This window comes from Tachypleus tridentatus, chromosome 2 (assembly GCF_004210375.1).
Source record: "Tachypleus tridentatus isolate NWPU-2018 chromosome 2, ASM421037v1, whole genome shotgun sequence".
NCBI lineage: Eukaryota > Metazoa > Arthropoda > Merostomata > Xiphosura > Limulidae > Tachypleus > Tachypleus tridentatus.
Window position 1 is genome coordinate 75,069,374 of NC_134826.1, and position 13,253 is coordinate 75,082,626.

The 13,253-nt window shown below is 33.7% G+C and overlaps 1 protein-coding gene across 1 annotated transcript; it reads left to right on the forward strand.

Moving 5' to 3' along the window:
* The first annotated feature begins 1,077 nt into the window (after positions 1-1,077).
* LOC143244259 (uncharacterized) lies at positions 1,078-6,167 on the forward strand. Its single transcript, XM_076488605.1, has 2 exons — positions 1,078-1,664; positions 4,110-6,167. Exon 2 carries the CDS (start codon positions 4,331-4,333, stop codon positions 4,718-4,720), a length of 390 nt encoding a protein of 129 aa, XP_076344720.1. The 5' UTR covers positions 1,078-1,664; positions 4,110-4,330; the 3' UTR covers positions 4,721-6,167.
* The last annotated feature ends 7,086 nt before the right edge of the window (positions 6,168-13,253 follow it).

The window sequence follows — 13,253 nt, forward strand, 5'->3', positions numbered from 1 at the left end:
TTGGTTACTTTAAAGGGTCATGGTTGTGTTTGAGAAACGTTGGTAGCTTTGGCGTTGAAAACGTGCTCCTCTAGTCTTGCACTGCTCTTAAACAAAACAAAATTGTTGAAAACGTGCAAAGTTTTAGTTTTGTTTCTCTTTACACGTCCCTCCCAGTGCCACACAGGTATGTCTGTGGACTCGCACCGCTACAAACCGGGTTTCGATACCCATTGTGTGGCTTTGTGTTTAATTCCAAACAAGCAAGCAATTAAATCTTTAGACGTAATATGTGAAAAAAAAGTAATTTATCACGTGACTGACTGGACAGTGGTCAGCGTTCTGAACTGTGAATCAAAGGTCTTACAACTCGTGGCATGTTGCATTAAAATCGCGCCTCGCACTTTGGGCCTGTGTCAAAAGAGCGACATTGAAATTACATTATTAGAGTGGCTCAAGGGCTGGATGTCAGCGCTGTTGTAGTCACTTTAAAATTAGAGGCTACTAAACCAGATAGCCCTTGTAAATATCCGAAACAAACAAAATTATTTCTTTCAATGGCCGTTCCCTACACACGTCTGGTTGTGGAGTGGATTATGCGCTTTGACCCTCACTGAGCTGAGACCCCGTCGCCTTTTGACTATGATATTTCACTGACCCCTATGCCCTTGGGCTAAGTCTTGATGGGAGATAAATTGCTTGTACTTGTCGGTTTTTAAAAGACTTTCATAAAAGCAGTCTCCACGTGTCAAATTGTTTAGATAGTTTTCAATAGCGTCTGTTTGAACAAGTATGCACGAAATATTTTTATTACCTAAATTACTGAGACAAAACTAGTACAGTTTGACTGTTGTCTCTTGGCGACATATATTTCATAATAGTTTTTACTTTTCTGATACTTTTTTATTTGTTTTAAGTTCAAATTCCTTCAGTAACAAGTTTCTCCAGTATAGCTGTTTATATGGAACACCAATCAAATATTACTTTGTTATTATATGGTTACAAGTCTTATTTTACATTGTAGGTTATTAGTAGCGTGTTAACAGTAGTCAGGATTTTTGAGATTGGAAAAAAAATATTTTATCCTGGCATTGATTACGTAAAACAAACCGTTAAAAAGTTATAACATAATTGTTTAAAATTAATGGATTAAAATCAATCAAGCATGTCTTCATTCGTTGAATTTCTCTTTATTTGTTTTATTGTTGTGGTACTTTGGTTTCTCTAAGTGTTTCGGTCTCGTTCAGGCCAGTCGAGAGGTTGTGCAAAGTAAATATAGGCAGCGATTATGTCTTAACTGTACTTTTCAGGTACTACTTTTTGTTATCTTGGTTAAAAATTCTTACACCTAGCTCCTGTCAGTACACTTTCTAAAGGATGGCATGTGTGAAGTAGTACAAAATGAGTTGAAGCAGCGATTAGGTCTTAAATGTGTTAACTGTACTTTTCAGGTACTACTTTTTGTTATCTTGGGTTAAAAATCTTACGCTTAGCTCATGTCAGTAAAGTTTTAAAGATGGCATCTATAAGGGCTGAAACTGGTAAAACAACGAAAGAAAGCTTGTTACACTATCAAACTTGATGCTTCGCGTGAAAGGCTCTTTAAAAGAAATCCAAAATACTTCTGCAGCCCCGTAGGTCTTCAAAGCCGGTATTTCCAGGTCGATAGCGGTTATATGAATGTCGTAAGTGAATTTCGTTTGCTCGTCAGTTCATCGTTGTACAAACGGTTTCTTTAACGACACTATAATAAACATGAAAAGTAACTGATTTTACTCTCAGGTTTTAGGCAGAAATATATAATTGCTCAATATGATAAAATTAGTTGGACTAACGGTTGTGCTCACTTGTCTCTTGTTAAATGCAAAGCTACATAACGGACTATATTTGACTGTGCCCACCGCTTATCGAACTCCGATTTTATCTTGATGAGCCTGTAAGATTACTTCTGTGTTAGCGAGAGCACCCCATTCTAGTGGACAGTGTAAGAACTTGAAGACTGATGTTGATATAAGCCTTCACCTCGTGCAACTAACTATTCATGTAATGTAATACATATCTTCGAGATAATTTTGTAAACTTGGCTGAAAGCTGTAAATTCGAATAGCCCTTCAGTATTTAAGTTGTACCTGTGAAAAAAAGAAGGGCTGGCGAAACGACGAGTAAGTAACTGAACAAGAACATTAAACAAATATTTGGAAGTACATGCTTGGATTGGAAAAGTTGTTTCAGTCTTATATGGTAATACGTCGTGAACTGGAAGATAGGTGTTAACCCTAAAGTTGATTTGGCTCTAATAACGTTAAAAAAACTCATTGAACGTTTGAAACCTGTCTCACACGTATATCGCTGTCGTGCAAGATTCGAATATTCGTTCCAAACTTTTCTTCAAAACCAGTAGTTGACGTGAATTATTTTTCGTATTTAATCAGCAATAACAGGAATAATTATGTGGATACAGATAATTAAGATTTATTTCCCTTTTGTTTAAAATCGTAATACTATTTTCTGATATCTTTGTACCAATATCGCCTTGAAAACATACTGTTTATCAGTATTGTAGGGTCAATACTAACTGGCTCTTACTGTTATTTTTAGCCGCGGCATAGCGGTTCATAGTACACCTCTGAGTTGTTTTTTTAAGAGCACAAATGTTTAGCTCACAGCTCCGTCATTTCTTGATGTATTTGAGATTTAATTCCAGTTTTGAACTCAGAAGGTCAAACCCTTTCGACTGACGTATTTGGTCACGTCCAAAGTCTCATAGATGGATTTACTCTAATCGTGTCTAAAAGAATTTCTATTTGAGGGTAGGCTGGTAGATAACGTGCTGAGTAATAAAGTTGAATCGGGTTGTATGCTTGGTATTGCCTATAAAGAAAAATATAACTAATAAATAGACTAGTAGATTATCCCTGCCTAAAAGTGTTCCAAGTGTTGTGGATATTAAGGATTACTTCTTATTTATTTTAGTAACCATTAATTTTTCGGAGCAGTTCAATAACGCAATAAGTTATTCGTAGCGTACTAGGTTAATACTGTATTTCTGGAAACGGATTACTGCTTATCCTAGATTTCCAGTTCATCAATTCGAAGATAAATATTGGGTTATTACAAAGGGTTGCCATTGTTGTTTGTTATTAAACACAAAAATTCACAAAGGGCTATCTGTGTTCTGTCCACCATGGGTATCAAAACCCGATTTCTTGTGGTATAAGCCCGCCGACATACCACTGTGCTACTGGGGGAATCACAGAGGGTTCTTGCCTTCATAATATTTATCTTTTGCCATTACTAGAAAAACCTACAATAACTTCAGAATATTTTTCACGGTATCACTGACCATTAGATACCACTTTGGAGAGCTAATTATTAGAATATTTTAGAATAGGCATTTGTTTGCAGTTATAACTCTGAGTGAAAGTTGTAGAACAGTCTTTCATTGCAGTTATAACTTTGAAAATGAGTTATCAGTTCAAGAATGATACCTGTAATATTACCCCACCTTTAAATAGTGTAAAAACGTCATTTTTTATAAACATTTATTTACAATAAAAATAATACAACATTAAAATCATTGCAACTTTTCTTTGTTGACATGAAAATGACATAAGAATGTCGAAATGTTGTTCTTCACTTTACTTTACTTAAAGTTTCAATACTCGTACCAGCCATCTTGATAATACATTTTTACTTCAAGTGGGTTTTTCGTTAGCACAGACAATAAATAGTTATTAAAAACAGGACTAGCCATAAAAAGAGATTTCACATATGTTTCGGTATCTGTGTAAAGTATTGTAACATTGTATTAATTTTAATCGTAAATACTCCATTTTATTACAGATATTAGAGTAGCCTATTTTTCGGAAAGTTAGTGTTAAAATTTCGTAATGTCGATAATGATTTCAGAGATATGACATGAAATAATTCAGAAATAAAATGAAATAAATTCTATAACATGTTCAGATTGTTGGAACAAAAGAATTTGCCGTTTAAAATTAACTTTACGAGAGTGTTGCTTCATACAAGTTCACATAAACCTCGTTCATGCGAATGTATTTAAATAATTTGTGTATCTAGTAAAAATAAAAATAAAATTTATTTACTGTTGCGTTTTTTATTATTTACAGGGAGAAAAAAACAATCTTGTATTATTTGATGGTTATGTTACAAGTTCATGAAGAAATTACCACACGAAGTATTATATAGATATTAACGACTTTCAAGGTTTTTGTGTTAAATATTTGATTGTTATAGAAGGATCTCCACCTTTCATAGTTTGGACCAACAGAAAGAATTAATTCATTGAATATTTATAAAGGAAAAAACGATTTCAAATAATAGCATAAACATGGAAATTTCTGATCATGTGTCAAATATTCAATATACTTCTTGTGAAAAAGATGACTTTGTGGAGTCATGTTCAGAAAATAGAACTTTCAATATTCCAGATACGAACTATTCAGATAATATCATCTATTCAGAAGCTTCACAAGAACCATCTTCCAAAGAAAAGGTAGCCGTACAAAAACTGACAGAAAAATATGATACTCTGGGCCGAATTAATGTAGAGGAGACAGACAAAAGTATCAGTTGTAGTTCTTTCGACGATGCGGATTTTCGACAAGATTTAGAAGATGAATTAAATAACTTATGCAGCGAATTGACGGAAGTCGAAACGTTTTTCGTAGCCACAAAACATTTGTGTTTGTGTGCCAGTGTCTGGCCAATCTGTATCTGAGAAAGCCAGAGGAAGAATGGCAGTTAGCCCTGACAGGTATCCCTGTCCTGCTGTTTGATAAAGGAGAAACGAGAGCACGAACTAAACGAAGACTGAAACTGGTTCTCGCCGAAAAAGGCACAGGTTTCATTCTTTGGCATGATGTCATTGACAATTTGACGAACTACGAGGCCCAAGATAATACTTTTCACACCATGTTCCTTTCCACCGATCACAACCAAATGGGTGATTTCAATTTCGAAAACAAAACAGCTGCCAGACAGTTTCACGAACAAGTCGACCTACTGACGTCGGGCCCTCTCAATATTTCTTTATCCGTTCCTAAAGCTAAAGGGAAAAATTCCAGGAAGTTGGAAAAAATAAAGTTACCCCAAAAATGTGATATTTCTCTTCCCTGCTGTTTCGTACACGTCACAAGTATTGATATTAGAGACAAAGAGCAATTCTATACGCTGACGAATTTAGTGCAAGGGAAATCTAAAAAGGCATCAGAGCAATCTGTTCATGAGTAGACGTCCATTGGGACCAATAGTACCTTTCCTCTTGAAGACCAAATTAATGTAGAATGCCCGTACTTAATTATTATTAGACTAGAAGGTTTTGATGTTTCGCCGATATCGTAAAAACGATTCGTGAACAGTATTAGCACTAGTGTGACGTTTCGTATGATGACAATTTTTATATTAGATGTGCAAAGTGGAGAATGGTAATTCGAACAATATGTACAAGTTCGTTAAGAATCGCTGTGTATTTGTGATTTCTTTCTCTCAGAACATATGTGAACCCTAGAACGAACCACATCTATTGGACAAAGTGACATACACGGTTATAATATTCGTATTTTCTTATAGGTCGCAATTTTTTTTTTTAATTTTATAAAATGGATTTCAAACAAACCGTTTATATTGAGAATTTCATGTATCGTTTTTGTTAATTTAAGTTTGATACACAAGCACGTTTCTGCAACAGTTAAGTACGTTTAGAGAACTAATATATAACTTAATTCTCAAGTTAGGATTCTATTAGTAAAATATATTAACCAGTTTTAGACTAGAAATAGGTTTTTAAAAGACAAACCATCTCTCGAGAGCGCTACCTTGAGGCTATAGTTAATAAAATTAGGATTTGTCTGTGTCAACTTTCTTTTAAGAACTTTATATAGAACACAGCAGTATAAATGAATTTCGTGTATATACATACTTTTATAACAAAATGTAGACAACATTAACGACACGTAAACCGCTAATAATTATTCGCTCTGGTTATTACAGATATAGTGTTGTTGAAATATTGTGGAACACATTTCTTTATTTGCGGGCAGAAATCCTTATTAATATTCTAAACCTCAAACTGCTAATGTGTTTTCTTGTATGTTGCAGAATTCACTAAGACTTAAATCACATACACAAAAAGAAACGTGACATTTGTAAATTACTTTTAATTAACTTCTATGTTTGGTGACAACGTTATTTTTATATGGAGAGTGAACCTGAAAATATGTGTGCACACGTGTATGTACTGCAATATAAGAACAAAAACCCTTAAACCAATTTTTTAGTAGAAATTACGTCCTTTGAATTTTTTTTAAACTAGCTTCTTCAAATATCGGAGTTTTTTCTTTAATACCAACTTTCGCGAGTCAATTTCTCTGTCATTACCAATTTTCGTGAAATAAGCTTCCTTCCTTTATAAAAATAAGAATGGACAACTATGTGTACTTAGAATACAGACAGTTTTATATAACATTTTATGATTAATTAGTTAGTTAGATCTGATTATCAAGAAATTTTTTAAGTTACTTAAGTTAAAACTCGTAGTGATCCTCAATTTTTTGTGTTTTTTATGATAACAGACCTTGAAATTTAAACCAATAGTGTGATGGTAGAGATACTAGAAATAGCATGAACTGTATGTTATACGATGAATTATGGTTCAAAAAAAAGGAAAAAAATACTAATTATATAATTTGGCCTTACTGTTTGCTATCGTTAAACTGTATTACATTCGTCTTCTAAAAATATGTGTAGTTGATATAAACATGAATAGACGCTTTTTATACGAGTTAATTTTTATTAGTTTATTATATCTTAGTACAGAGCCGGGGTTGTTTTTAAGGGACAGAATCCAATATTTACATCAATCTGACAGTGTTGTTGTTATATGAACGTATAACTACTTATACTGTTTTTGTTAAAAAAGTTTTAAATTGTAGAGGCAAACATAATTTATGTGGCTTGTACGTCACTGAAAGTTAACTGCTTTGAATAATTGTATTCCAGGATCTTTACTGGTTTGTTCCATCTTGTTTTTTAAATTTTATTTTGTAAATTTATACATTAGATATGGAAATGGTGCTTGCTTTGTGATCTGTACATATATTTACTTTGTTCTATATTAAACCTCAGCTAAACCTTTTACATTTATCAATAACAATTTTCACCTCACAAATATTTAGCGATCTCCGGATAATTTGTTCACCGAGGAAGACAGGAAGAGCTAAAGATCCGTTTCTTTTCTTTGTATAACGTTTACACAACCAGTTCCCCCAATCATCAGGTTTCTGAATTACATTCACAAACTACTTACTAAAAACAGCATCGTCGATTTTCTGTGTACATCTGTTAAAGCGAAGCTGTAAAAGAATTTATTTTCATTTTCTCACGTTAATAATCGGAGCAGGAGGTGAATGTGTGGTGAGAAAAGAAAAAGTTCGCAGAATGTTTCAGCTTGAAGTGACACTTATCTGAGATAGTTCAGTGGAAACCACTGATAATTTGTGAATAGAATTTATTAGACTCGTGTTTGTACTTCATTAAAGAATACTTTCTGTGTAACGGAAACAAATTTTTATTCAGAAAAAAGTGAGTAAACCTAATACATGAGAAACACTCAAGAATCTGGAAATGTACCAGTGAAGTATTTTAGGATAAGACCTCATCGCACTAATTCAGATAATAGTGTATTTTTACCTTTTCTGATATACTAAGGTATTCTTGATATTTGATATACAGTGGCACCTCGGTTCTTGAACTTACTCCATTACAGAAGGCTGTTCGAAAACTTAATCAATTTTTCTCATAAGAAATACTGTAAATTAAATTAATCTGTTACAGAGCTCCAAAAATTACGCATTATGAAGCATTTTAAGTAAAATATTGCTTATTTATACCTGCATAATAATACTTATATGCATAAAGTCAACCACAAAAACTATAAACACAATAAAAAAACAATACTTGAAAATTTAACTGCACTTTACCTGTGCTGAGGAGGGCTGATGACGTAAGTGAAAGGTGGTGAGGAACGTGAGAGTAGGAGGGTTATTATTGTTTGGAAGGGGAGTCACCTTCCATAAAAATGTCAGGTAACTCTCCATCTGGGGTTCTTTCTCTTTTCTGTCTCTTTGCACCGCTGCAATCTGCTTGAGACTTATTGGACCTATTTTTCACTAAAATCCTGTCTAATGAGGTTTGTTTCTGCCTGCATTTTAAAATGTTTGTGAAGTACGACATGGCATTGTTATTGAAAAGGTTTATGATGCGGTTTCCTACAGCTTTGTCAGGGTGAATATTTTCCACAAAACTTTGTAACTCTCCCATATTTCCACACATTTCCTTGATGTGAACTAGGAACATCATCCCTTCCCTCCTCCTCATCTGAAGACACTTTCTCAGTTGCATTCTGTTGCTGCTCCTTCTAAAGGTCTTGGAGTTCTTCCGTGGAGAGCTCAGTGTTGTGGTTTTCCACCAACTCCTACACATCATCACCACTCACATTCAAGCCCATACACATGCCTAGTGAGACAATATCCTCGACAAAAGGCTCAACCTCAAAGATTTCAAAGTCTCTATTTGCTACTGAGTGTTCTGAGTTCATGGTCCTCAAAGACACTTCCCTTCAGGTCTTGTCTATGATTCTCAAGCAATGGAGTACATTAAAGTGATTTTTCCAGAACTCTCTGAGGGTTAACTGTGTTAGTGGTCACTTTAAAGCACCTTTAAAACAGTGATTTGGTGTAGAGTTGCTTAAAGTTCGATATGACCTGCTGGTCCATTGGCTGAATGAGAGGAGTCGTGTGAGGAGGCAAGAGCTTTACAGTAATGAAACTGTACTCCTCCACCAACCCGTCCTCCAAGCCTGGTGAGTGAGCAGGTGCATTGTCCATCACAATCACAAGAAGGGTCTTGAGTGGTAACTTTTCCCGTGAGATAATTATTTACACTTAGGGCAAAAACTTCATGGACCCACTCCATATAAAACTGCCTGGTTACCCATGTTTTACTATTAGCCCTCTACATGACATTTAGTTTACTTTTCAGGACTTTATTTTTCTTAAAACCCTCGGGTTCTCAGAATGGTACATGAGCAAAGGCTTCAGTTTTAAGTCCCCACTTGCATTACGACATAACAATAGAGTTAGCCTGTTCTTCATTGGCTTGTGTCCTAGTAGTGACTTCTCCTCCTTGGTGATGTAGGTCCTCTTTGGCATTTTCTTCCAAAAGAGGCTTGTCTCATCACAGTTGAACACTTGGTGGGGAATAAAACTCTTAGCTTCTACAGAGTCCTTAAATTCCCTAACAAATTTATCAGCAGCGTCTTTGTTAGAACTGGCACCCTCCTCATGTCTCACCACACTATGTATGCCACTTCTCTTCCTAAATTTTTCAAACCACCCCTACTAGCATTAAAGGCATCACTTGTATCAGTACTCGTTCCAGCGGTGTTTTTCAAGAGGTCAGCATGCAAATGTTTTGCTTTCTCACAAATGATGGTCTCAGAAATGCTATCACCAGCTAACTGTTTTTCGTTTACCCAAATCAACAACAGTTTTTCTACCTCTTCCATTGTTTGTGATCTTTGTGGCGTAAGCACTGTCACTCCTTTTGCAACATCAGCTCCTCTAATGACCTCTTTATTTTTCAGTATGGTGCAGACTGTAGACTTCGCCATACCAAACTGTGTAGCAAGGTCGGACACGCAAACACCACTCTCATACTTCGCTGTGAGATCTTTTTTCACCTCTATTGTGGCTCTAACAACTTTTCTTTTTGGTTTGCTGCTTTCATTATCTTTCTTTGACCCCATGGTGGCTTATTTAATCAGAATATTTAGAAAAAAAAAAAAAAAACGAAAACGTTCACAGCAGATTTAGCGGGGGTGTGGACTGAGCGACAGATGCGGGTAAAATGTTTTGGGCAAGCTTGGCGTGGGCTGAAAATGGTAGAAGGAGGGGTTCGTTCGGGTCATCAGTCGGGTTATTTCGGGGGTTAGGGGTACGACAGCTTGGTTCGGGAACCGAGTTTATGTTCGACAATCGAGACATTTTTTTCTCAAACAATATGTTCGAGAACCGAGGCACCACTGTAATTTCAAATTATCACCTACACAAGATAGTTGATAACTTTGCTGTAAGGAGTTTTAATGTTATATTATTGGGTCACTTAGGTACTTTCTCTGGGGACTTATTTATCTTCTCGGAATAATACAAATTCGTAAATAATAATAACATACTTCGCTTTAAAAACGTATCAATTCATGATCTGATATAAAAATTAGACTACAACAGGTGTTTTTTATGAGTTGTTATTAAAATATTACTATTTGTGAAAACAATTTGTGGCAACTATTGAATATTTTACATAGAACGTAACGAATATCTGCGTGTCTTTGAAACGATACTTTATTTTAAAGGCTTTAAATATATTGTATTTTTATTGTATTAAACAAGCAAAAATTGGCTTTAAAGTGATATTTAGACGTGGAATTTTGCTGTACATAGAACTATTTTTATTTCTGCCTTTAAACTGTTTTGTATGTTCATATTATAAATTTTGAATGTTAACTTCATATGATGTTTCTGGCTGGAATGTAACATCCGAGCTATGCTGTATGTGTACGATGGCTGGATGTTAGTTCAAATATAAAGCCTTCATTTTTATCTCTTTTCTATAAAGAATGTAAGCTTTAACATTAAATAAAAGAGTATAAAATAATAAAAATGTTTTTTCATAGCATTTTTATTGTGGTTATTTCTAAAATAAATCAGTACTAATATTTTAACAGTATTTCCTAGTATGGTTCGGTCGTTGATGAGCACAAAGACACATAATGGGGTATCTGTGTCATGCCCACCACGGGTAAAGAAACCTGGTTTTTGGTGTCACGAGCCTGTACAATTATTGCTTAGCCATTTGGTGTCGATGGGGGAAGGAGGTTATGTCACTGAGTAAAAAAATCTACAAGAGGTAGTTCATGGTTTCAGTCCCTTTCTTAAATTAAAAACGTTACATAAGTGAGTTACTTTAAGAGCTTTTTTATATAAAAGTGTACAGACAAATTACAGCAGGGGCTTCACTCTTCTATGAGTTGCATCAGGGTCTTGTCAGCTTATCAACGGGTCCGGCATGGCCAGGTGGTTAAGGCGCTCGACTCGTAATCCGAAGGTTGCAAGTTCAAATGTTACACCAAACATGCTCGCTCTTTTAGTCGTGAGGGCGTTATAATGTGACGGTGAATCCCACTATTCGTTGGTAAAAGAGTAGTGGGTGGTGATGAGGAGTTTCTTTATAATGTTTTTTTGGAATTAAGAACAAAGCTATCTGTGCTCTGCCCGGTTCCTAGCGGTGTGAGTCTGCGGACAACCGTTGTGTCACTGTGGGTCTTTATAATGTTTCAGTTTCAATGCATAGAAATGTATTAGAGCTAGAACTTGTTTCGATTAAGAACTTGCAAACACAGTTCAGTTTTTCCGCAATAATTCACAAAACATTTGAAACCACAATTTTTTTATTCACATATCATGATTTAATACAATGTTAAACAGTTCCTTGAAAACTATATTTACAGTTCCTTCACTTACAATTTGTGAGAAATTAATTTTTATTTTACTGTCACATTAGGTTAGATAACTTCACCTATACGTCACTGAGGTGAACCACTTTTTAACCTTAATTTTCTTTCTGCATACATTTTTATACTTTATTTATTACAAAGGGATTTTAAACTACTTACTTTATTACAGAAGGGATATTAAACTACTTACATTATTTATTACAGATATATTTTTAAACTAGTTACTTTATTTGTTACATAATGATTTTAAACTACATACTTTATTACAGAAGGGATATTTAACTACTTACATTCTTTATTACAGATATATTTTTAAACTACTTTATTTATTATAGAAATAATTTTAAACGACTTACGTAATTTTTTACAGAAGGAATTTTTAACTATTTACTTTGTAATAAATAAAGTGATTTTAAAATACTTTATTTATTTATTACAGAGATTTTAAACTACTTACTTTATTACAGAAGAGATATTGCACTACTCATTTATTTGTTTGTTTGTTTTTTGGAATTTCGCACAAAGCTACTCGAGGGCTATCTGTGCTAGCCGTCCCTAATTTAGCAGTGTAAGACTAGAGGGAAGGCAGCTAGTCATCACCACCCACCACCAACTCTTGGGCTACTCTTTTACTACCGAAAAGTGGGACTGACCGTACATTATAACGCCCCCACGGCTGGGAAGGCGAGCATGTTTGGCGCGAACCCGCGACCCTCAGATTACGAAGCGCACGCCTTAACGCGGTAGGGCATGCCAGGCCCTACTCATTTATTACAGAAATAATTTTAAACTAATTACTTTGTAACATAATGATTTTAACTACTTTATTTATTACAAAATTAATAATTTTAAACTTCTCTATTTATTAAATAATGATTCTAAACTATTTACTTTATTGATCACAGAAAAAAAATTAAACTTCTTACTTTATTTATTACTTTATGGTTTTAAACTACTTACATTATTTACTGCAGAAGGGATTTTAAATTATTTACTTTAATTTTTACAAAAGGATTTTCAACAACATACTTTATTTATTACAGAAAGATTTTAATCTACTTACTTTATTGCAGAAAAGATATTAAATTACTTACATTATTTATTGCAGATATATTTTAAAACTAGTTACCTTATTTGTTACATAATGATTTTAAACTACTCATTTTATTTATTTCAGGAGTTTTAAACTATTAACTTTATTTTTGCAAACGGATTTTAAACTACTTACTTTATTACAGAAGGAATATTAAACTATTTATTTTATTTGTTACAGAAATAATTTTCAACTAATTACTTTATTTGTCACATAATGATTTTAATCTACTTTATTTATTACAAAATTAATAATTTTAAACTACTCACTTTATTTATTAAATAATGCTTTCAAACTATTTACTTATTATGCAAAACATTTAAAGTACTTACTTTATTTATTACATAAAGAATTTTAAACCACCTACTTTATTTATTACTCAATGATTTTAAACTACTTACTTTTTATATTACATAATGATTGTAAATTACTTATTTATTGCATAATGATTTTAAACAACTTCATTTATTACATAATGATTGTCAACTACTTATTTTATTTATTGCATAATGCTTTTAAACTCCTTTCTGTATTTATTACAGAGGGATTTCAAACTACATACTTTATTTATTACAGGAATAATTTTAA

Excerpts from the sequence above, each read along its gene's own strand:
- LOC143244259 (XM_076488605.1), top strand. The coding sequence starts at position 4,331 with ATGGAAATTTCTGATCATGTGTCAAATATTCAATATACTTCTTGTGAA.